Here is a 22,491-nt window from a genome sequence, read left to right on the forward strand (position 1 = left end):
AAGACCGAAAGCACACTCGGACTGGTCCGAAGAATCGCCAACAGGTACCGCGGAATCAGGGAGCACAATCTGATCCGGATTATCCACGCACTCGTGGACGAGTGCGAGGACGAAGAGGAGCCAGGGGTAAAGCTCAGCTCGCCAGTGCCCGCTTGGACAAGGATCGAACATGCTTCGTAGACGCTGTTTCGTACTCTCAAGAAGAAGCCTTCTCCTCAGTGGTCATCGACTGTGATTCCAAAGTAATCAGCTGCGCGACCATCCGCACTTCTAGTTCCAGCGTTACAGAGCAGGTTGCCATTGCTCTTGCATTGACGGACGGTGTACATGACACGATTTATTCAGACTCCAAAGCCGCTATCAGGGCCTTTCAGATGAAATGATGGCTCCCCAGACCCTACGTATCATTCCAAATGTTAAGACCTCAAACATCACTAATTGTCCTGGTTTCCTGCGCACCTTGGAAGCATTAGGGCTGCCTCACTCAACCCCAACGAGGAGGTGCACTTGGCTGCACGAGGCTTGACTGACCGTCGCCGCGGAACACGTCCTCTCCAGGGCGACCCGAGCCTCTCTGCTCGTACAACGAGATCTGCAAGCATATTATCTCCCAAGAAGACTCCTGCCTCTGCCGCACTCCTCCCTCTGCAGGGCCCAAGCAGTCACTCTCAGACTTCTACAAACAGGCACTTACCCGAGGCCTGCGGCACTGCACATAATGTACCCCGAACGGTACAAAAGCCCGGAGTGCCCCCTGTGTGGTGGTTATGCGGACTTCGAGCATGTTCCGTGGGGCTGCGCCTCTGCCGGTCCCCCTTTTACCCAAGAGGAAAAGATGAAGCTTATTGAGGCCTAGGATCAGACCTCTCCAATCCTGGCCATCCAGAGGGCCCACGAGAGGGCCGTCAGGTTTGGCCTGATGGTCCCCGAGTGGGCCAAGCCAGGTGACGTTGAGTTTACTCGCGTCTATTGTGGACCGTATAAATTTGTTTCACTCACAGTAAGCGACCAGGCGCTAAGCTTCATGAAGGAATACACTTGTTCAGGATGTGTTTTAGACTTCACACAGAAATCGGAACTCTGGAGACTGCGCAGTTTTAGAATGAGTCACTGTTTACCAAAGTTAAATTATTATTTACCAAGAGTACTGCATTCCTCCCGCGAATCATGACTGCACATACGTGAGCTCACGCCTTCGCAATTTTTTCTTATGTGTCAGCACGACAGATGACCTTCACAGTGGTGATTTCCATTTCACCAGCACTGACTTCTTGTTGAGAAGTTTTCTTGCAAATGCTAGTCTTCCATGTACTGCTTTAACCTTTTTCTGGTTGTGTTATTGTTTTATGTTACCGCACATTTTCTTTTTGAACGTTTATTACCTGAACAAGTAATTATCTTTTATTTATTGTAGCGGCCATTGGCGAGGGGGGGGGGGGGGGCGAGGGGTACCCTCATGGTCCTACACGGTACTGGGTATGTTGCTTTGCTCTGGCTTTGATTTACATCTTGTGGACACGGCAGTTGATACCGAGTTGATGCACTGCTTTAAATTTTTTTCTCGCTTGTGTTCTTGTTTTATTTTAACATGCGTTATTTGTTTGAATGTGTACTGTATTTATCATTCACTGATTGTAACACGCCTATGTAATGCCAATACGGGCCTTTAGGGTATCTTGAATGAAATGCATTCTCATTTTATGCCACAGACTGACATAAACTAGCCGGTGTGTAATATTCTAATACATAACATTGAAAGCAAAAAGTCGGCAGATGCTTGCCTGGTTGGGGGAAACTAAATTAAAGAGAGAAAAGAAAAATTCCAACTAATATTGACACGTGTGCATGTTTATCTTTCTCCGGTGACCGCTTTTCACCTAATAACAAATGTTAAACATTATCGCTAAGCACACGACACGCCTGCATGTTTCCGAAGCTTTTCGAACGTTATCGATGCTTCTATCCGTTGTCTGTTGTTACCGATGCTTACGTAATGTGATAGCATCACCGACGCGAATGGTCTAGAAGTTTCTGGAAGATACGCGGGCACCAGGGAATAATCTGAAACCTTCGATGACTGTAATGTAATGTAGTGTCCCTAACGGTACCCTTGAGGTATAACAAAATAAATAAATAAATAAATAAATAAATAAATAAATAAATAAATAAATAAAAGCCGACGCATTTCGCCGCTGATCAGATTTCGACGATCGCCGACTGTGTTCGCCGCTATCGTTGTGCTTTGAGTGTAGCTTTGTTTTGTGGGCACAGGTTCACCCAATAACGAATCAGTTTCGTCATACACAGTTTTACGACTGTTTTTTTTTCACTGTCACTACTACGTAATAATATTAATTTTATTTGTAAGAAACCCGTCTTGCTGTTCACTCTCAAGGACTGCGAAAAGTGTCCGTGCGGTTGTCAAACCGTTCAAAAGACGGATATAAACACGGCTGCCCCTAACGCCATCGCACCCTTGAAGATGGCTGAGAACGTCTAGCTACGAAATCTCATTTCGTTTCTAAATAAAAAAATATAGGTTGGATTGCTTTTCTTTTCAGTATTTCGTGTAATAAGTATGTATTGTTGCTTTCTAGCTTTCAGAACCGCTCAAAAGTGTAAACTTCCAAATCGTTGGGCTTGATACTGTCTAATATCTAATTTTTCATAGAATTCTTTGTTCTTACAACAACTTTTTTTTAAGCAGCGGCGCTGCAACGCTGGCTTGCAATGATCTGTAGTAAAACCCCCGTCTCATTTACCGTTTGGGAAGTGTACTCCGCAAGTCAAATGAAAGAATCAAACGTTTCATTAAATCATAGCCAACAGGTAAACTCAGTAAGGATGATATCGTAGGGCTAATAGGCAAACTCTACGGATGCATTTGCGACGCAAAGAAAGAAATATAATAGGCTGAACATATTGAAAAACAAAAAGTACTGAAAGGAATAGAAAGGTATGTATAATCAAAATAAATGACGCAAACTAATCACGCGAAGCAGATGGTGTGTCGCAACATGGCAGTAAAGGTTAGCATAGAGTTCACACGAATAAATCAAAGCAAACTCGAAGTGCAACCTACGTAGCTCTCCGGATGCAAAAGCTAAGCATGCTATCAGACATGAAAACGCTGGCTGAATGTAAAAATATGTGAACTCCCGGACATGAAATCTGGTTTGAAGGGTTCCCAAAAAAGCAGGATAAAAAGGTAATCAGCTAAGAAATTACATATGGCCGTATATTGAACGCCCAAAGTGTACGTAGTGCTTATTACAATTATCCGGAGTGCTGATCGTAATGCTGACCAGTAATGCGTATACGGATAATCTGCAATTAGTAATTTCTCCTGCGTTCAAGTAGATCCGGCATAGAACAAATCACTTTCATAGATAAAGGAAAAAATTGGAAGACATGCGTATTATTCTTAGGCGTGAGCTAGCGGATCGTTTGAACGGACTTTTAATTATGACGGCCTGGTGATGGGCTGGGGTGCCGCCGCTGGACATTGTCACTGCTCACAATAAAAGGTAGATGGCCCGCATGGGCCGGCGGCCTACTCGTTCATGAAGAAAGATTTAACCGACGAAGAAGGGTTAAAGGTTAAAACCCTTCTTCTTCCACGAGTTCCGGATCGCGTAGGCGGTGGCGCCTTTGAAGGCGCCTAAGTCTGGCTGGACAAGGTTAAGTGTGTCGCCAAGATAAATGAGTGGTGTTTTGAAGAAAAACTCTCTGACATCTATGTCTTCCTTGAAGATAGCGCTTTTAAGTGGTGTGAGAACCGAGATTACATTTTATCGATGCGGAGTAATTTCCACCAGCAGCTCCTCGACACTTTTGCGAGTGTCGACTGACCGGACCGTGCCGAGAAGCTAACTGAGTCACGGGCTCTGAAACCCAACGACACAAGCTAGGCAGCTCACGCGGGTGCAGATCTGCCAGCACCAAGATTAGGACGCAGAGCACTTGCAATTCTCACTATAGACCAGCAACCTTTGAATTTGGTGAGAAAGTATGGGTTTGGACACCCATTCGAAGATGGGGACTATCCGAGAAGCTGTTAAGGAGATACTTCGGAACGTATTTGGTACTGCCAGCCTTTAGGCACGTAACCTATAAGGGGTCGTCCTAGCTAGTCTTTATTGCACGAGACGCCGCGAGCACCGGCTTAAAGCTGTGAACGTATTAGGCATGAAAACGTACGTGAGCGAGTGACTGCGGGACCGTTTCTACAAACCAATCTTCCTCGAGTAATCTGATGGCGGCACTGGTAGGAGACTCTTTCAGGGCGATGCTCTATGTAAACGTCTGCTCTATTTAGATGACAAAGACAACAGCAGCACCTTTAGCGGACTCCGTATTGCATTGTCCGAAGACGAAGACAGCTCTATGCTTGAACTGGTTGTTCTTGGTAATGCGAGTCCTCTCCTCCAGCCTTCGGTGCAATCGCAACATGTTTTACGATAGTGCTTGAAGTGCATGCGGAATCACTGGTACCTCTGGAATTAAGTAAAGTAAGAAAGGCGGTTTAAGCATGGGGATACATGCCGGATATACGTATAAAGACAAGGGTCTCTCGGTGCCCTATTTCACAACAATGTGTTTGTGAACCCAAGTTGTAGAGTGCAACTGTCGAGATAAAAGCGAAAGCTATGTACGTGTTCTCTATAGAATCAAACCAAACAGAAATTATGTTATCGCCACCTTAATCCTTCAGCTAGAAAATGAGATGACCTCCATACGTATATGGCGTTGAGTGATTTCTTCAATGAGTTCACTCTTGGAATGTTCTATTGGGTTGCAGCAATAGTAAATGTGGGTTCTCAGTGTCTGACACAGCACCGTGTTTAGTTCAACAGTGATCTTGGGGCCTTGTTGTTGGCTTTATTCGGATAATTGACACGATGTTGCCCTCATACGTCGACTAGGCTGTTTCCTTTCGAAATGTGCTTTTTCGAGATGCAAATTTTGTGATTCTGCTTTTCTACGTCGCGAATTTTCTGCACTTCGTGTGCGTCGAAGTATTCTTCGTTTTCACATGTGTCTGCAATTGAACAGTTGGTAGCTGGAGCTTCTCTGTCCCTTCTGTTTTTTTTTCCTGTTCCCCTGCTTTATGTTCTTCGACTTTGAACGAGAACTATATGTCCAGTAAGCCCAAGCACCAACTTACCCAAGAACAAGTTATTGTGTTCTCAAGAGTGTTTACAGCAAATACATTTAGGAGATATCCGCGAATAAAGATTCAGTAAGTGAAATATTATTCATCACGTTATCTCTCATAATATTTTCTTCTAGAGTTGTACCTCACTTTCTGACTGTAGTGCAATATTCGTCGGAAGGTGCATGAAAACCATAATCCAGTTTTTTTTTCTCTTTTTTTGTTGCAGTCACTCCTAACACAAGGAAAATATTACCTGTACATGAGGACCTATGAAGAGGAACCTTTCTATGGCTACAAGCAGAGATGTGTCTTCACTGAATTGATTTCGGTAAACGAAAAAGAAAATTACACGGTCAACAACTTTGGATCTCTTGACCCCAAGGATGGTTCAGTGTAAGTATTCTTCACAAAAGTTTAACTACGTTTTCATGACATGGAAAGGTCTTTGAATTAGCTACACGGTTGGCGAGGTTCAGTTTCATTTTTTCATCATTTGAGCACACTGTCAGTCAGTACAAGCATAGAAAACTATGTCCCATTATGAGTGACTGCAAAGAGTTCTTCAATTGTTAATCATTTCAGAAGAACATTCCCCAAAAGCAGCAACAAAGCACTGCATTGGTACAATTATTTTAATTTATTTAATTAGTTAATAAAATACTTCTAGGGTCCGTAATACGTCACAAAAGATAATGACGCAGAAACGCGACAAGCAAAAAGATCTGGACATAAAGAACTCGTCAAGCGCATTATAAAAATATTGAAACCTGTAATTGATAGCATAGAAACGATAGATACATTTGGTGACGTCTAATTTCTTTGGCGTAATAAATGGTCTGTGAGATTATTCCTCTCGGTGTACTTTTCGACATGACCTAACACTTTCTGCTCGCATTAAAGCGGTTGCTATGCGGGGTGCTCGCTCGCCTGGCTCTGTTTGCAGACTATCAAGGGAGTACAATTCTCCTTCATCGTTCCTGAAGTTGTACACAACAATCTGCCTTCCTCAACTCTAATATGCGTCGGTCGTCTGGAATGACAATTCTAGCTCCAAAAGTGAAACTATAGATCGGGTCCAGAAAAGGTTTCCAAGTATATACTATCACCGCTTCGCTAACACAGACAATGGACCTTGTTATGGCACTGTTGGATTATTGTCATTGCTCTTACTTCGCTCCTTCACGGTATTCAAACATGCCCCGCACTGCTTAGTTGTTTCATGTATCCTATTCGGTGTTAGATCACCGCAGAACGTGTACAATTCCCTGTGCTTGCCGCTCATTGCCCACGCTCAACTTTCCATTAGAATACTGAGTCTTTATAACGCCTATTATCATCATCTCACTATTTTCATAACTCACTGTCATTGTTCTGTTCCGAGCTTTGCGTTGTTGTGGCATAGTTTCATACTTGTTTAACTGTCCTTGTCCATTTAGGTTTGTGTTTAACTCGCAATTTGTTGCATGTACACTCTTCTGTTCAAACTTGTTCTGTTTATTCACTGTTTCTTTTTTTATTTATATTCCCCTGCAATTTCTTCTTTGTTTTTAATGTATGCGTGCGCCATCTGTCAGATCTTAGGGTCGTTCCTGGACACGGCAAATAAATGATGGATTTATAATGTGAAAGCAGTAGATGGCTCATGAGGAAGAAAGTCTGGCGCTGGCGGGACTACAGGATGGTCCGAATAGGCTACGAACCCTCGAACTTTGGTGGGAGTCGAACCCGCGACATTTGGTGATAATTAAGGCGAAATTATTTAGGCACCTTTAATTAAGATAGGGGTAAATGAGCCACTCAAACTCACGACCTTTAAAGGGAGCCGAATCCACGACGTTTCTTGAGCCAAAATTAAGGCACTCGAACGCACGACATTTGCTGCAATAAAGGCATAATAATGAAAATAAATTTATTAAGGCTGTTGAACCTAAACCTTTTGTGGGAGTCAACCCTATAATCGTTGGTGTTAATTGAGCAAATGTAATTATGGTGCAGTTCATTAAAACAGAGTTAATTAAGACACTAGTACCCAGGATCCTTGGTGGGGGTCGAACCCACCAAAGGTCCTGGGAGTCTAACCACGATCGTGCGTTATACACCCCTTGTGGCGAACACCGTTAGTCAGGTGACGTCGCGGTGATTCCGCTGACGCGGCCCCTCTAGTCTCGTGACTCCACCAGTGGCGCCACCGGACGTTTCCGCTCTTCTGCTGACGTGGCCATAATGCGTTCGCATTCATCCACGTAGGTGTAAAAATACTAAGTGCCCCTTGAATTTGTATTTCCATATTATTATTATTATTATTATTATTATTATTATTATTATTATTATTATTATTATTATTATTACGGTGACGAAAGCAGACAATGTGAGGAAGCAGACGAAGAAGTGGCAACAGCCTCTCAGGAGTCTCAGCTGCTGTGTCTCAGCAGCGTGAAAATACATCGTGTAAATAGTTTGATACCCGTGACATTTTGGTGGAGGAGCGGGGTACGCGTCTTCGCCACGGAGCTCCGCAGCGGACGTCTCACTCAGCCTGGGAACATGCATCCAGCGGCAGGCACCGCGTCTGCAGCTGCATCGCCGACTACACATACCCAGTACGTTGCTCTACCTAAGCCGCAAGACCCCGGCAAGTTTAACGGCATCAATGGTGTTGACGTAGAAGAATGGTTGAAGATGTATGAGTGCGTCATCAATCTTAACAGGTGGTATCCGACCATAATGCTAGTCAACGTCATGTTCTACCTCGACGGAACACCGCGAACAATAGTATTACACACACAAGGAAGAGCTCACCAGCTGGGAGTTGTTTAAATAGAAGCTGTCTGACGTTTTTGGTAATCCGGCCGGTCGACAGCTAGCCGCCAAGCAACAACTCGCCACGCGTGCCCAGATTGCTACCGAGTCGTATGTCTCCTACATTCAGGACGTCCTCGACTCCTCGCCCTCTGTCATAAAACCGACACGTCCATGCCAGAAGCGGACAAGGTTTGCCACAATATCAAAGGCATCGCGGACGACGCATTTAACATTCTAGTTGTTAGAAACCTATCGACTGTTGACGCCATCATGAAGGAATGCCACCGTTTTGAGCAGGCGAAGAGCCGCCCTATATATAATCAGTTCACAAGCCTTCGAAATACTCCAGCAACCTCTTTTTGTACCGACCCAACCGACCAAGCTGGCTTGCCACCACCAAATAAAAACGTGACCCGCATTGTGCGCAGCGAACTCGAAGCAGCATTTCCTGTCGCGACTCAACAGACCTCTTGTACCAACACTACTGCGATGATATCGCTGATCCAGTCCGTGGTTCGCCAGGAAATCGCTAATATGGGTCTCTCCAGCGCCTGCTCCTTGAGTGGTCCTGACACCAGCCCTGCTCCTATGCCTCGGTCCTAGCGCAGTTCCACCGTACAGTGCCCGGAGTCCACCGGACTGGCGTACACCTTGGGAGTCTCAGCTGCTGTGTCTGGGCAGCGTGAAAATACATAGTTTTATACCCGTGACAATATAATAATAATAATAATAATAATAATAATAATAATAATAATAATAATAATAATAATAATAATAATAATAATAATAATAATAATAATAATAATAATAATCAGCACCTGTAATACGTGGTATATCGTCCACTTGTTTTTTTTTGTCTGTTTGCAAGGAAACTGACTGCGCGTCGATCATGTCTCTGGGACATACACCTCTGAAAACATGAAATCATCGCCGATACCTTGTGCTCATATATAGTGGCCCAACCATGCAGACAGCTTGGGTCACTGGGTGTAGAAGCGTGTTCCTCGCTCACCTTCTATCTTCATCGTCACTGTTTCATAAAACACCATGTTTGCTCGTCGACCACTCTTTCTTTGTGGTCCTTCGCGGGTTTCTACAAAATGGTGCCGAAACCCGGGAGCTGTACTAATCAATGACAGGACAGCCCCCAAGATTCGCCGGGAAGACAGTAGCGAACAAAAGCAACTGCCCTCATCCATCCACCGACAGCCGCCTGCTACAAGGAAGCATAGCTTATCGTGGATAGGGTACTTATCAAAACGATGGCAAGAGTCATCTTTGACGATATCGACACGGCACTCAATCAGGCCACAACGGCTCAACTGCACCTCATGAGCGGCTCGAGATGCATCATGAGAGGCTGTGTTTATGTGATGAAAAGATCGAAGTATTCACTTCTGACGAATAAATTTATGAAGAATATACACTTCAGTTAGATTACAGAAATAAACTGGCTACGCTGAAGTTTTAAATCAGACTTGCTATTGAAATGAGCCAGAGTATAAGCAGTCAAAACATGTCAACGACCTTCTGGCACTAGAATGACCATCTTATTATTCTTGTGTCTTAAAGTGTTGTAAAAAATACAACCGGTAAAATATCGTAAGACCGAAGCTGCAAGGCAAAGCCGCATTGAAGAAGGTAAAGAAAAGAATGAAATAAAGACAGAAAACTGTCGTGTCTAAAGCCGGTAGCAACACGGTTAGTGACGTGCATGGATGACGGAACCGAAGACAGCTATCAACTGTTCTCATCATCTTGTACCTTAGAGACGCGTCGAAACCACAAGGACGAACAAGAAGTAGCTCTTCTTGCCACATGGATTCTGAAAGAGCCTTCGTACAGTGTGCAAGACATTCGGAAGCATCAAAATAACGACACGTGGTTCGACAACATATCTGATGAACAGTCCAGCAGTCCACGAAGACCTCATTTTCGCAGAATAGTCACGGTGCCGTCCAGGCAAGAAACGCATACTAACTGTATTGATCACCACGAAGGTGCATGCGTGAACTGAAGCAAAATTAATGAACACGAGGGCCATCGTGACTGCGCAAGCAGCGTATAAACGCGCCTGGCCACTGCCTTGTCTCCCGATGCCAAAACTAACTGCTTAACTCACAAAGAATCCTACGTGGCACAAACAACCAATGTCCGACCATTAGGCTCACTACTGGTGCAGATATCCAGTAATGCGAGGGCAACGACGCATCAGCGACCGGATATCATATGTGAAAAACCAAAGTAGTGCAAGGACAGAACAAGACGTCCGGTACGCCGAGTGCTTTGCCGGCACTGTACATCCCTCGACGACGTTTACACTGTTTCAGGGAAGATCGAGCAAAGCGCCAGCTTGTTATGTTCAACGTTGAGCAACGTCGTCTATCTCCACTACGTGTGCACAGCGAAATTTTCACTACGAAACAAAGTTCAACCGTGTATTCGGTAAGAAAAGGACAGGGCAGAGAACCTTGTGAATACCGACTACAAGGCGGATTTACACGAACCAGTGAACAACGACTCCGGTGGGAGGTTTCCATCACATTTTCCAGCGTACTGAAACTTCACGAACGTTTTTATACGGTGTAACTGGACAGTCTTTTTGCCAAGAACACAAAATAAGTCTTCATCATGGGGCCCATCATGTTGTGGAAATCCGCGGAAGAACTCAAAGGAACAGCGGTTGATGTGCAAACACTGCGTTTTCTGGAACAACAGTGACGATGACGATGATGATAGCAGCTGAGCGAGGAAGAAGTTTCTACGCGGGGTATCTGTTTATTGTGCGAGATCATCCAACCATCCACAGTGGACCGAAGTAGCTAAAGAAGCTTCAATATTGTAAAATAAGAAGCATCGTTATTCGTCCGTAAAATCCAGATGGAGATCAAAAATGAGTAAACGTCATAACGAACCAGCAACTATATAAATGGTAATTTAATATAGTTGGTCAAAAGTAAACCCATACTGATATTCACGCACAGCCGCGACACATCTAATTATTCCAAATACTTAGAGACAGCCAGCGAAACAACTAAAATTGCATACGTTATTCCACAAGAACAAAACAAAACGTTCCTTCGCATGTTTTATTAAATACTATGGAGGATGTAGATGAGTAAACTGATAAGGATTGCTGAAACGTAGCATGATCTTAGGTGAGTGAAGTTGTCTTTTCCAATAGCCACTTAGGCGAAGGAAATTAGCTGAAAGGAAACCTAGAGAAATAAAACTTACAAGTGAAAGTACCTGATGAATTGGTATTAAACTGTATATGGAAAATAAAGCAGTAGCATCCGAACAGAAAAAAAAAACTGTCAGTGGTAAGGCAGGTATTTTTTATTTTAATTCCCTATACCGGGTGTTCAAAATTAAGCCTTACGAAATTTTTAAAAGATCACCTGTGCCAGGTAGCATAATTCTTATTGTTGAGCTGGGTTATTCGAAGAGGGGGACATTAGTAGCACGAGAAATCGAAACACACGTTCAACTAATTAACGAAAATTTACACATGAACTTCTCAGTTAATTACTTTACAACACATATTGCAATTTACCAATTGTAGCCGGTGAGTTTTCAAGACGATGCATCCACCAGAAATAAATTTCCAAGGTGACACCAATCTCCAGATATTATTTCCCAAAGTGTGGGACGAAATACATGGGAGTTCCAGTTACTTTTGTCCTTTGATGTGTAAAACAGCAATTTTGTATAAAAGGAAGTGGAACAGCAGTCAAGTGAACAGCAGTGCAAACTGGTGTCATTCTGGAAATTCATTCCTCCAAGTGGATACGCCTGACAAGCTCACCGGCTGCAACTTATGAATTGCAATATGTGCCGTCAAGTAATTAACTGAGAAGTTAGTGAGGTTTTGTTAAAAAGATGGACATGACTTTCGATTTCTCGTGGTACTAATGTCCCGTCTTCGAATAATCGCGCTCAACGATAAGAATTATGCTACCTGCCACAGGCGATTTTTAAAAATTCCGTAAATCTTAATTTTGAACACCCTGTATATAGACAGTAATGTGTAACTCGCCAAAAATATTACCGCAATTGATATGACTGTGCAGGTTTGTAAACAGAATGATAATTGCGCTTCTATGAAAATCATGAATGAAAGTTGTTATGTGCGCGTCAGGGGCAATAAAACGAAAAAAATCCCCCTTCTTGTGAGACCAACAGCTGAAAGCGCGAAGACTGTGCTAGACGCACTTTTGCAGCTATGTCTACGGACAGATGCTGCAACCTCGACTGTATCATCCAGATTATTGCAATTTCATCCGTGCTAGCGGTATTGGGACTATATAACAAAGGAAATGAATCACATCAAGTGCTACGAAAGGTTGCACAGGCAGTTTTGTTCTGAATTGGAGAGGAAAGCTGGTGCAGCACTGCCCCAATGCATATTGCTACGGAACAGTATTTGCGATGACGCAGAGGCGAGCACGATAGTAGGGTGCCACCGGTTTTTGCGGCTGACGTGTTCGTACAGGCTGATCCAGTCGTCGACGTCTTCCCCATCTTTTTGCCCGAGAATACGCCAGGATCACGGGGAGCGGGGAGAGCGATTTAGTTCGTCGAAGTGGCAGCAGGTGTAGGAGCCGGCTGAGTCGAGCTGTCGTCGCCGGGAGCCATGACGGAAGGCTCGACGCGCCGTCCACTGCGAAGCTGCCGTGACGAGGTACAGGGAACGCCCACCTCCACCAGATATGTGAAGTAGGAACCTTCTTTCTAGGGTTTAGGTGCCAAAACCAGTTCTGATTATGAGGCACGCCATAGTGGAGGGCTCCGGATAATTTTGACCATCTGGGGTTCTTTAACGTGTACTACAACGCAAGCACACGGGCGTTCTTGCATTTCGCATCCATCGAAATGCGGCCGCCGCGCCGGGATTCGATCCCGCGATCTCGTGCTCAGCAGCGCAACGCCTTAGCTGACTGAGCCACCCCGGCGGGTAGACGCAGATGAAAAGCTATATGCAAGTACATTTACAAGCAAATGCGCTGCCCTCGGTCAAGAGGCAACAGCCCGCACTAGCCTCTAATCGTCGTCGTCGTCTTCACACTGCTCGCCTCTTCGTCATCGCAAATACTGTTCCGTAGCAATATGAAGTACACGTGGCAGCGAAGCTTTCATAAAAGTTCGGAAAGTACGGGTTAATGGATGCTGGCGTCATCTGTGTGTCGGCAGGACACTGTATGCGTAGGAAAAGCTTGCGTGACGCCGCATCCTAAAGAAAAAAAAAAACACGTAACATACACACATACACACTCTCTCACACGTGCGCGCGCTTGCGTGAGTGCGTGCATGCGTGCGTGCATATGCACCTGCATGGGCGCGCAGAGCACTGGCCTATATATATACAATCACAAAGATACGGAAACAAATGCTCTCACTTCACGAAAGACTGTAGTAAGTCAGGTCGATCCACAGCCGTGTCCCGAAATACTCAAATCCTGGTACACAGACGTTTGCGCACAAACGTAGCAGCAGAATGGTATGGTTGCTTACTGGGCTAGTTGGTTCATTGCAACTTATGTAGCAGCGCGAAAAAAAAAATAGTGCTGTTACATAAGTTATTCCGAATAATTTCAGAAATAAAGTGCTTCAAGCAGGCATTGGTTTCGGTTTTGTGCTGAAAGCCTCCATGACAATCTATTCTTTTTCTTGTAGTCTGTGAGTGTTTTGGACAGTCTTGTAATGGAGCAATTTTCTATTTTACGCTACAACCTTTGATGTTTTCTTGGCAACGGCTCTCTTTACAGGCACCTACGGCGCCCAAGTGCTTCAGGAGCATGCTCTTTCTTTTTCTAGAGTTGTCTTTTTTTCGGGAACCATTTATTTAGTGCTTTTGGAAAGCTAGACATAGAGCAGCCATTCTGTCTTGCAATCCTTGTTTGGAACCAGGATATAAATTTGTTGAAGCTATTCGGGTAGTTTTGTTAATGACAATTAGTGATCATGTGTTTAAAGCATCCATTGTTCCGGATCACTAGCTGTCTTTTGCACTACTGACTGCAGGCGTGTTACCTAATTATAAGGAAATAAATATTGCTAATGTAAATACATGCGTCAGCGTTCGACTATTCGAAATTCGATTGGGTATTGGATGCTGACTACTCGTGTTCGATTCGTAATAAGCAGTTGATATTAACCCACCTCTACTGATTACGACTACATCAGATTGATAAAATACACCGACCTTGCTATCCTGCGTAGTACAAATTCATTTCAAAATTCAGCCCGGGTGCAGATATCTTGTAGGTTGGTGTTCAGCGTTTTGTAGCATTAGCTGACACTAACAGAATTTGCTAATGGGTAGCACTTTGTGCTTACATGTGCCTCGTCCTCTGGCTTGCGGGGCTACTGCGCTTTGCCGGCAAGTATACTGTTAGTGTCGCTCGTTCAGTTAGCGTCAGTTTGTCTGCTTGCCCGCGTACGAAAATACCGATAAGAAGTACCGTTTTATGACGTTTAGTAATATAAATACGCGATCCTTATCTTATTTCGTATCTGTGCAATAACACAAAAAAACACACCTAGAGGAGTTGCGCTTCCCCTGCAATGCATATCGTATAATTCAATCTGCAGCAACACACACTTAGACCAGTGCTCAAACCAACGATCTTTCACATTGAACTTTATGTTACAAGCATGACTCAAACGTAACATATTTCTGGCTTACTATTCTGACTCAATGTATACAAGTCCGCAGGAGCAAATTGCTTCTGAATACGCAAACTTTGTTTAGAAAGTCGGCACCTTGTAGCAAAAACTTTTATTGCGATTGCAATTATATGGACACTTCCACCGGATTTCTACCGTCGTCGTCGCCGTCGCCGTCGCCGTGAGGTTTCGTATAGATAAAATCGTCGCCGCGCGCCGTATGCCCGAGCGGAAGCGTGCGGGGACGCACGCTGTCACGGAGAGCGAACGCACTCAATCTTCCACGCGCAACCAAGGAAGCGGGAAGCGAGCGCCGGAGGGAGCGGGGGGGGGGGGGGGGGGGCGCACTTTTACTCTGTCAACAACTGCGCTCGTCGCTCGCTCGCACCGTCTCTTATCTCCACACGGCTCTGACCTTTATGCGCTGTGCATTCGCCGCTCCGTTTCCGTTGAAGCGATAGACCGCACGTACCTTCGCCCGCTGCGGCGTATATGCGCTTGCTGCCAGCGTTTTGACAGTCGTTGTCTGCAGTCATTCAGTGTTATCTATTCATGTTTGTTTGTGCGCGCTCACACCACAGTTAGTAATAGTCGGGCCACATTTACCAACGCACGCTACACATGCAATGCTGCCCGGATCGGCAGTGCAGCGCTACAGGTGTGTCCCTTCGCACGCGCTGCCCACGGGCAGCGCTTCTCATCAACACCACCGTTTCACGCGCGCCTTCTCGTGGTCATCGAGTCTCTCTTCATGTCGGTCGACTTACGCCGCAGCACACCTGCTTACTTAATCAGCTCATGTTTACTACAATTCATATTGCTACCAAAGCCGCTCACCTTACTTCGTATGACATTGCTGTGTTGCTATCGATTCATTGCTTCGCCCTTAGGGCGAAACTGTGACATTTTTTCGTTGGAGCACTGCATCCGCGGCTCAAGGGCTCTTGAGTATGTGACTTAGCTGTTGGATTAGGCACGCTATTGCTTTCAGGCAGCATTATTTTCTCGTGTACCTTAAGCAGAACAGCACATACCTGAAAGATCGTAGTAAGATGGTTTGACAATGAACATCGATCTTGCAAACTGCTTCAAGCAAAGCTCGCGACCTCGCAGAGCCCAAAATGCGAGCAATAATATTTTAGCTACATGTTGAGCATTCTGACTGCGCATACATTACACTCTCAAAAAAGTTGTGGGTGGTTTACTACTTAGTATTACACCATTTGCTACATTAGTATAACTGCAGTGGGTAACGGTCAAGTTACTCGTAGTAGCAATACCGAGTACATAAGGTAGTCACTGTTACCTAATGGGTCGCAGCTACCAATTCCAGATGCAGTGTCGCGTCTCTGCTGCATATATCTGACCAGCCGTATTGTATTCCAGCGCGTGTCCGATATGTGCTCTATAATAAAGGGGTTGAGACACCAAATTCTGAGGCTATAGCAAGCATGCTGTAGGCTTTCTCTGTATGCAAGGGCACTAAACATGAAGTGTTGGACACAGCAACGTTTAAAATATATTTTAATTCGCTTCCAAAGAGTGCCTAAATGCTCGTTCTCGCGATCGAGACCCATCACTAGCGCGATTGACAACGACGTCACTGTGTTGGAAGCGTAACGAAAGTTTAAGTGACGTCTTACCACATTAGAGGGACGTACAATGAGCGGTGACCCACAGCACCAGGCAAGCCTAGAGAGTCTCCAGTCTAGAATGCAGTGAGCAGCAGCGGACGCAGACGTAGAGTAGGAATCGGAGCTTCCGCAACTAGCCATGACAACTGTCAGTGTGGTTTTGTTAACCTGCGCTAGTACAGAACGCGTGCAGCAGTGCGTGCCTCACAGCCTTGTGGGCCCACGTGACCAAGCTTCCTAGAGGGTGACGTCACTGTTCAACGTGGTGCCCAATAACCGAAAGCGAAAATTGTTCACATCAATATCGTGATATTAAATTATTTACCGAGAATATATGAATCTTCGAGTGGGTATCGTGCTACCTAGGGCGATAAAAAATGCTTGAAACAAAAAGATGCGCAAGCCACAAATTTGATGTCTCAACCCCTTTAAAGAAACCTTGCATTCGGTGCTGCTAACTACGTTCGGAATTGGCAGCTGAGACCCATTAGTAACAGTGACTACGTCATTTAGTCAGTACTGTTGATAACTCTCGTTTTGAACTGCAGTTATATCAAGGTAGCAAATGGTGTGACACAAGGTAGTTAATGCTACGACCCTTTTATTCAGGAGCGTAGAACCAAAAACCCAGAAGACTTGCACTTTCGGTATTATTGCCTGCAATCCTGCTTGTTCGTCATGCAGATAGCGCTCCTTCAAGTATCCTGCGCACGTGCGTCTCCAATTTTGAACGAAATAGTCAAAATGTATCTATGAGAAATACAGCAAAAAGAAAAATGTTTGTCGTCACACCCCCGCATGATTGGTTTACCAAAAAAACATAAAGGAAGCTTCCCTACTTTTTGGAGACAATTCAGACATAACAGAAAAGTCATAAACTACATTATCGACTTACTTTTCAGGATAAAATGCTGCTAGTAAAAGTAACACAATTTAGTTCAAACTTCAAGTGGAACGATCTTCAAAGCTCGGTCCGCTGTGACTGTGATATCAACGATATCAGGCATGGAGAAGGAGGTATTAAAATGTCTCGCTCTTGATGATCGTGATTTACGGCCAAGTCAATCAAGCACATCATTATTATTCACCAACGCTTATGTCGAACGTTAATTATGCAATCAGAATACTACGCTTACGTTCCAAATCAGGAGAGGAGTGACACTTTGCTGGTGATAGGCTTTAACTTGTTACAATCTAGCCCAACTCACATCACTTGTGTCCACCAAGGTAACTTAGTCAATATGGTGCCCTTCTACCGAGCACGAAGTCACGGGTGCGACTGACTGCAGCCACGACCATATTCATCAAGGGCGGACCAAGGTTCATGTGCGCTTATAAGGAGCATCACGTGGAAACAATGAGGAGTACCCCAATGCAGTGCTTCTCGCAATGCCTGCGTTCATTTGGAATGTCATACTGAATTCGAAAATCATGTAGTTCGAATCTAATACGCATCATCACTCGCTGCTAGTGTAGATGTGCTACTTTTATTCTTTAGGGCACTTCATATTATACACTTTTATATAAATTTGCCATGTTAATAAACGAAAATTGCTTTCTAGCTTGCTCTGGAGATTACTCATCGCGATAGCCTAAGGGCTTTGGTGTTGCGCTGCAGAGATTGAGTTCGCGGGTTCAATTCCAGCCGTTGCGGGCACTTTTCGATGGGGACGAAATGCAAGAAACCCTCGTGTACTAAGATTTAGGTGCGCGTTGGAGAAATACAGGTGATATAAATTAAACAGGAGTCGCCCACTACGGCGTTCGTCATAATGCTATTGTGTTTTTGGCGCGCAGAACCCGATAATTATTTGTTTTGCACTGGGACTTGATATCATGTTTGTCTAAGCCTGCTGCTCAAATTACTATTTGCGATAAGACTTGTCAATGTTCTGAGGTTGCCCATCTCGAGTTCCTCGCCTTAGACTGTGTCATGAAGCCAATAAATTCCGCTAAAAACGAATATGCCGATAGGAAGCACTTGGTTATATGCGCATAATTTAATTTATCAGTTCGGAACTTCGAAACCATCACGAAACACGTGAAGGCCACCAGGAGTGATGGTGTAAAAGACATGCAAACACGTGCAAGCACACGATGAGCTAAAGTTTATTTGAAACCAGGAAAAAATTCCCCTTCGATTACGCTACTCCCTAATACAAAATTTGAGCGCAGCTCTATACGTGTTTTGATTTCGCGTTGTATTGGCTGGCGCGGACAGTCTGTCTCGTGTGGCACGTTGCAAACGGAGCGAAGTGTGGCACGACTGCCTCGCTAATCAGATCACGAGAGGGCGCGAGTGGGTGACGCGTGGGCGCGATTCACAGCAACCACCGCAGACAAACCTCCGCTCATGCAGCGCTTTGTTTCTATATATGGTATCGTCGGACGGGCTCGCCGCATGCCATCGGTGAACAGAAGACGGCTCGCTACTCTGGCGCCATCTCGTAGCGGTCGTCGCCGCAAAGCCCGTTTTGCGCGGCACTGCTCTTTTCTTCTCACGCATTCGCCACAACCTCGTCCTCCGCTTTCTTCCTCGCGCTCTCTTCGCTCTCGCCGTATTTCGTCCCCCGCTACGCTCCGCATTGGCTTTCTTATCATTCGGTCTGCTTATCACTCGGTTACGCCAAGGAGCGACACCGAGGGATACCGAGGCATGCCGTCGCTCAGCGCAGGAACGGGTGCATAAGAGCTGCGCCGTTAAAAAGAAAACACAAAGACACGGCGTGCATCCGTATACTAGGAGTATTTTGAATAATATCACGATTGACCCTATAATGTACTTTATTTTAAGCACATTTAGAAGAACTGGGAGCTGTGCTCATGGAAATTTGCATTCAGTGATATTACAGGTTCATCGAATTTTATATTTCTTTCGATTCGCTTACAGCATATCTGGTATTGCTCGGAAAATTAAAGCTAACAGTAGACCCTAAAAAACTAGCCTAGTTGCACCTTTTTTTCTAATAGATAAAATGCTTCTTAGAAAGCTTCAGTTCAGCGATGAAACGTTCATATTAGTCAGCACAGTATTCAAGATTTACTATAAGTGCTGCTCCTGTTATGGAACCTGTCCTAAAGCAGTGATTGACGTGTGTTCGGCTTTCGAACGAGCAAAAATAGTGGTTGACCGTACCGCGCTTATAGCAATGCCAATGCTCATACAAGAGTTCGAAACGCACTGACCGGCGCACAGCAGCGCCGCCATTCATAGAGAGGCGAAGAAAATTTGGACTCGTTTTTTGAATGCGCTAAGAAATAAGCTCAAGCTACTGCTTTAGGCTGCATGTCAGCTTCCTACCAGATTCTTCACTCGACCCCAATGAAGTTGGACTATCGTCTTAGCCTTGTATGTGTGTTCATTAAACAAAGCTTTTGAAATATATTTTTGTCTTATATATTTTTAACACAATGAGCAAGCGCTCTATACTCAACAATGCTTATTCGTTGTCTAGAAATGACTTTTTATTTTATGAATCTCCGCTACAAATGACATGCGTAGAGTATTAAATGCAGCTGGGCTGCTCTTTTTTTGCACTGCAGGAAAAATGGAACTGCTTATGCATGGGTCAAGACATCGGACGGTTACCCTATTCCCAATGTTATCGAGTCTTCGAATACACTCGGTATGGCGTCGGCATGCACATCCACAGATTGACAGCACTTAGAAGTTCAAATTGAAATCATGAAGTATGGCACAGCATTTCGTGCAGGTCCATACGTAAGCATATTTTCGCGAAGAAATGTTTTCATCTGTGCTTACTGGTTCGACAAGTTGAGGATGTAACCTTGGTTCGGACTACAGTGCTATATTTGCACTACCAAACAAGTCGGATGGCTGAACTCAATAATTACTTATAACGTAAGCCAACAGATATTTTCGTTGGTTCGAAGGATTCGTAGCAAGGCTTGAAAAAGAATAAAAATCAAATAAGAATCTGGCTATCTACTTCGTGCAGGCACTAGAACAGTGCTTCTGAGTATTACATTTAAAGCTAAATCCTTTAATACCTAATTCTTGGTCTCCTGGTCAAAGCGCGTTCATCAAATTGCGATTGTAAATGCATTTGCCTTGAATTTTTCTTAGAGCTTGGTTTATTGGGGTGCAATGGTTGAATCCAGATGATTGGTTCTCTCTGCAGGTAATGCAAAGTAGCTTTAGCAAGGAATAAATGATCACCGCGCAGTAACGATTTCCAGATCAGTGCCATAGTGAGAATGTTACTAGCATTGTATTCCTGAAGATACTCTAGCTGCATACCATCGGCACTTATGTATTCTGTAATTTTCAATTGACGTCGAAATATTCGTAGAACCATATTCAGAAAGCTTTGGTTTTCGTACGCTAACCATAGCTACGATTTTTTCACGATAAAGTCTACTGGGATAACAGCGTTTGGTATTTAAGTCAGAAGCGAGTTTTCATAACGAGATTACTCGTTCCCGCCGCAATGACATCGTTATGCATTGACAGCAATCTATTCCACTGTGCACTAAATAATGTAGATTCATCACCAATCTTGTCGTTTTGCCGGACCCCTGCTTTCCTTTGTTAGGTGTGATAGCGAGGGACCTCTAACAAAATTTGAAGGATTTGTTCAAGTTGTCATCATGAGTTAGGTTGTGATTTGTTCGTGAGTTCGTTTTTATGTACGACCACTTGAATACCCTTACATTTCAGAAAAGGACTTCACTGTCGATTATGTAATGGCCTTTTTGGAGTACGATAACTGCGAGATAATGAGACTCCCTCACCGGAACAACGGTGAGCGTCTACAATTTCTTGAATGATGACTGATTTATCCGCAATTTCAGTTCCACCTTATTGTTTGAGTAAAAAACTGCTGCCTGACGTATACTTCCCCTTGCAGGATGCGAACTTTGGGTAAAAGATGGAAAAGTCGACGACATCAAATCACTGTGCTTCTTCATATACCACCTGCTCTGCGGACCAGAAAAGTACATGGTATACGACAAGCAGATGTGCAAAGGGGCATAATTTCACCTGCAGGCGTAGTTGCGACAACAGCGGGAATGAGCATGAGTTGTGGAGGAATTACCGAGCGGCTGGCAATATTTTAATTTTAGTATTTCTTCTGCTTGGCTGTCCCATGTATTATTTTGTGCCCTTCATTCCTGATAATAAACTCGTCAATTCCTCAAAATTCCGTAGCGCCAGATATTGGCATCGTATTTGCAAAATTAGGTTCACCTTTTTCTTAGTGTTGCGTCATGGCTGAGACGCAATGACGCGCACCGGAGTGCTGAAAGGTGACGTTATACACTTTAAAAATAAGTTACGAGCCCAAGCACTGACTGCCAACAGAACTTACTTGGTTGATGACCGAATTTCAAGAACACTGAAGGCTAAGGAGGTTTATAGAAAAAAAATGTGGTTGATCCCTCTTATATAGGAATCGGTATAGAACACGAAAGTGAAACGTGTCTTCACAGAAGTAGTGTAATGTTTATTGCACATTGATATATAATGTCTATTGGTGTTTTGTGGCTAAAGCGCCCTTAGGCGTTGATGCACCCACGCTGACGCCTGGTGGCACGTCTCCTCCATCACGACTACCAACGTCGATGACCATGAGCAACCGTCGTGCATATGGAAGCTGCACTACGCTGCACACGCTAGCACAACGCGAAAGACGAAGCACGTAACTGACACACTAATACAACGCGCAAGACAAAGCACGTAACTGAATCGTCACCGAGTCAAATCAGCGCGTACAGCGCGTCGTAATTGCAGCCTCCGCGATCAACTTCAGAAACATTTTCAGAGCTAATTGCGGAGGCCACGCTCCGCTGTGCTGAGTACGGTGAACGCCACCTAGGTGGCGTTGGTAGTGCTTCTTGATGCCAGCGTCCCTTCGAATGCTGGCATCGAGGCGTCGTAGTGCTGAGACCACCGAAGCGTTCACTGTCGGTGCGCGTTAGTGTCATAATGCAGTACTTCTCTTTTCTGCTCGTAGGCGGCGGCACCGCCCCGAGCAAGAGCGCGGGTACACGGAGGAGTGTTAGATCAATGCCTCCTAAAAAAACAATGCCTGGGACGTCGCTTGCTTTGCCATTGGAGGTACGCTGCCGTGCGTTGCGAGCGAGCGCCGCGTGTTGGCGCTAGCGACTGTACTGCCGGAGTAACGCTGTCGGCAACGCTGTGTCGGCGCAGCTGACTACGGTACAGAAAGTACGCTACAGTGGCCAGAATCACTGTAACTACGC

At 44.7% G+C, this 22,491-nt stretch overlaps 1 protein-coding gene across 1 annotated transcript in view; it reads left to right on the forward strand.

Moving 5' to 3' along the window:
• Window positions 1-21,474, forward strand: part of LOC119440222 (male-specific histamine-binding salivary protein-like) — a 37,766-nt gene extending 16,292 nt beyond the window's left edge. The window contains exons 3-6 of the mRNA XM_037705150.2: window positions 5,385-5,551; window positions 19,807-19,889; window positions 20,945-21,028; window positions 21,135-21,474. Of these exons, the coding sequence (XP_037561078.2) occupies window positions 5,385-5,551; window positions 19,807-19,889; window positions 20,945-21,028; window positions 21,135-21,262 (462 nt within the window). The 3' untranslated portion in view covers window positions 21,263-21,474. The remainder of the gene's footprint in view (window positions 1-5,384; window positions 5,552-19,806; window positions 19,890-20,944; window positions 21,029-21,134) is intronic.
• Window positions 21,475-22,491: the final 1,017 nt, after the last annotated feature.

The sequence above is a fragment of the Dermacentor silvarum genome, chromosome 2 (assembly GCF_013339745.2).
Source record: "Dermacentor silvarum isolate Dsil-2018 chromosome 2, BIME_Dsil_1.4, whole genome shotgun sequence".
In the NCBI taxonomy this organism is placed as follows: domain Eukaryota; kingdom Metazoa; phylum Arthropoda; class Arachnida; order Ixodida; family Ixodidae; genus Dermacentor; species Dermacentor silvarum.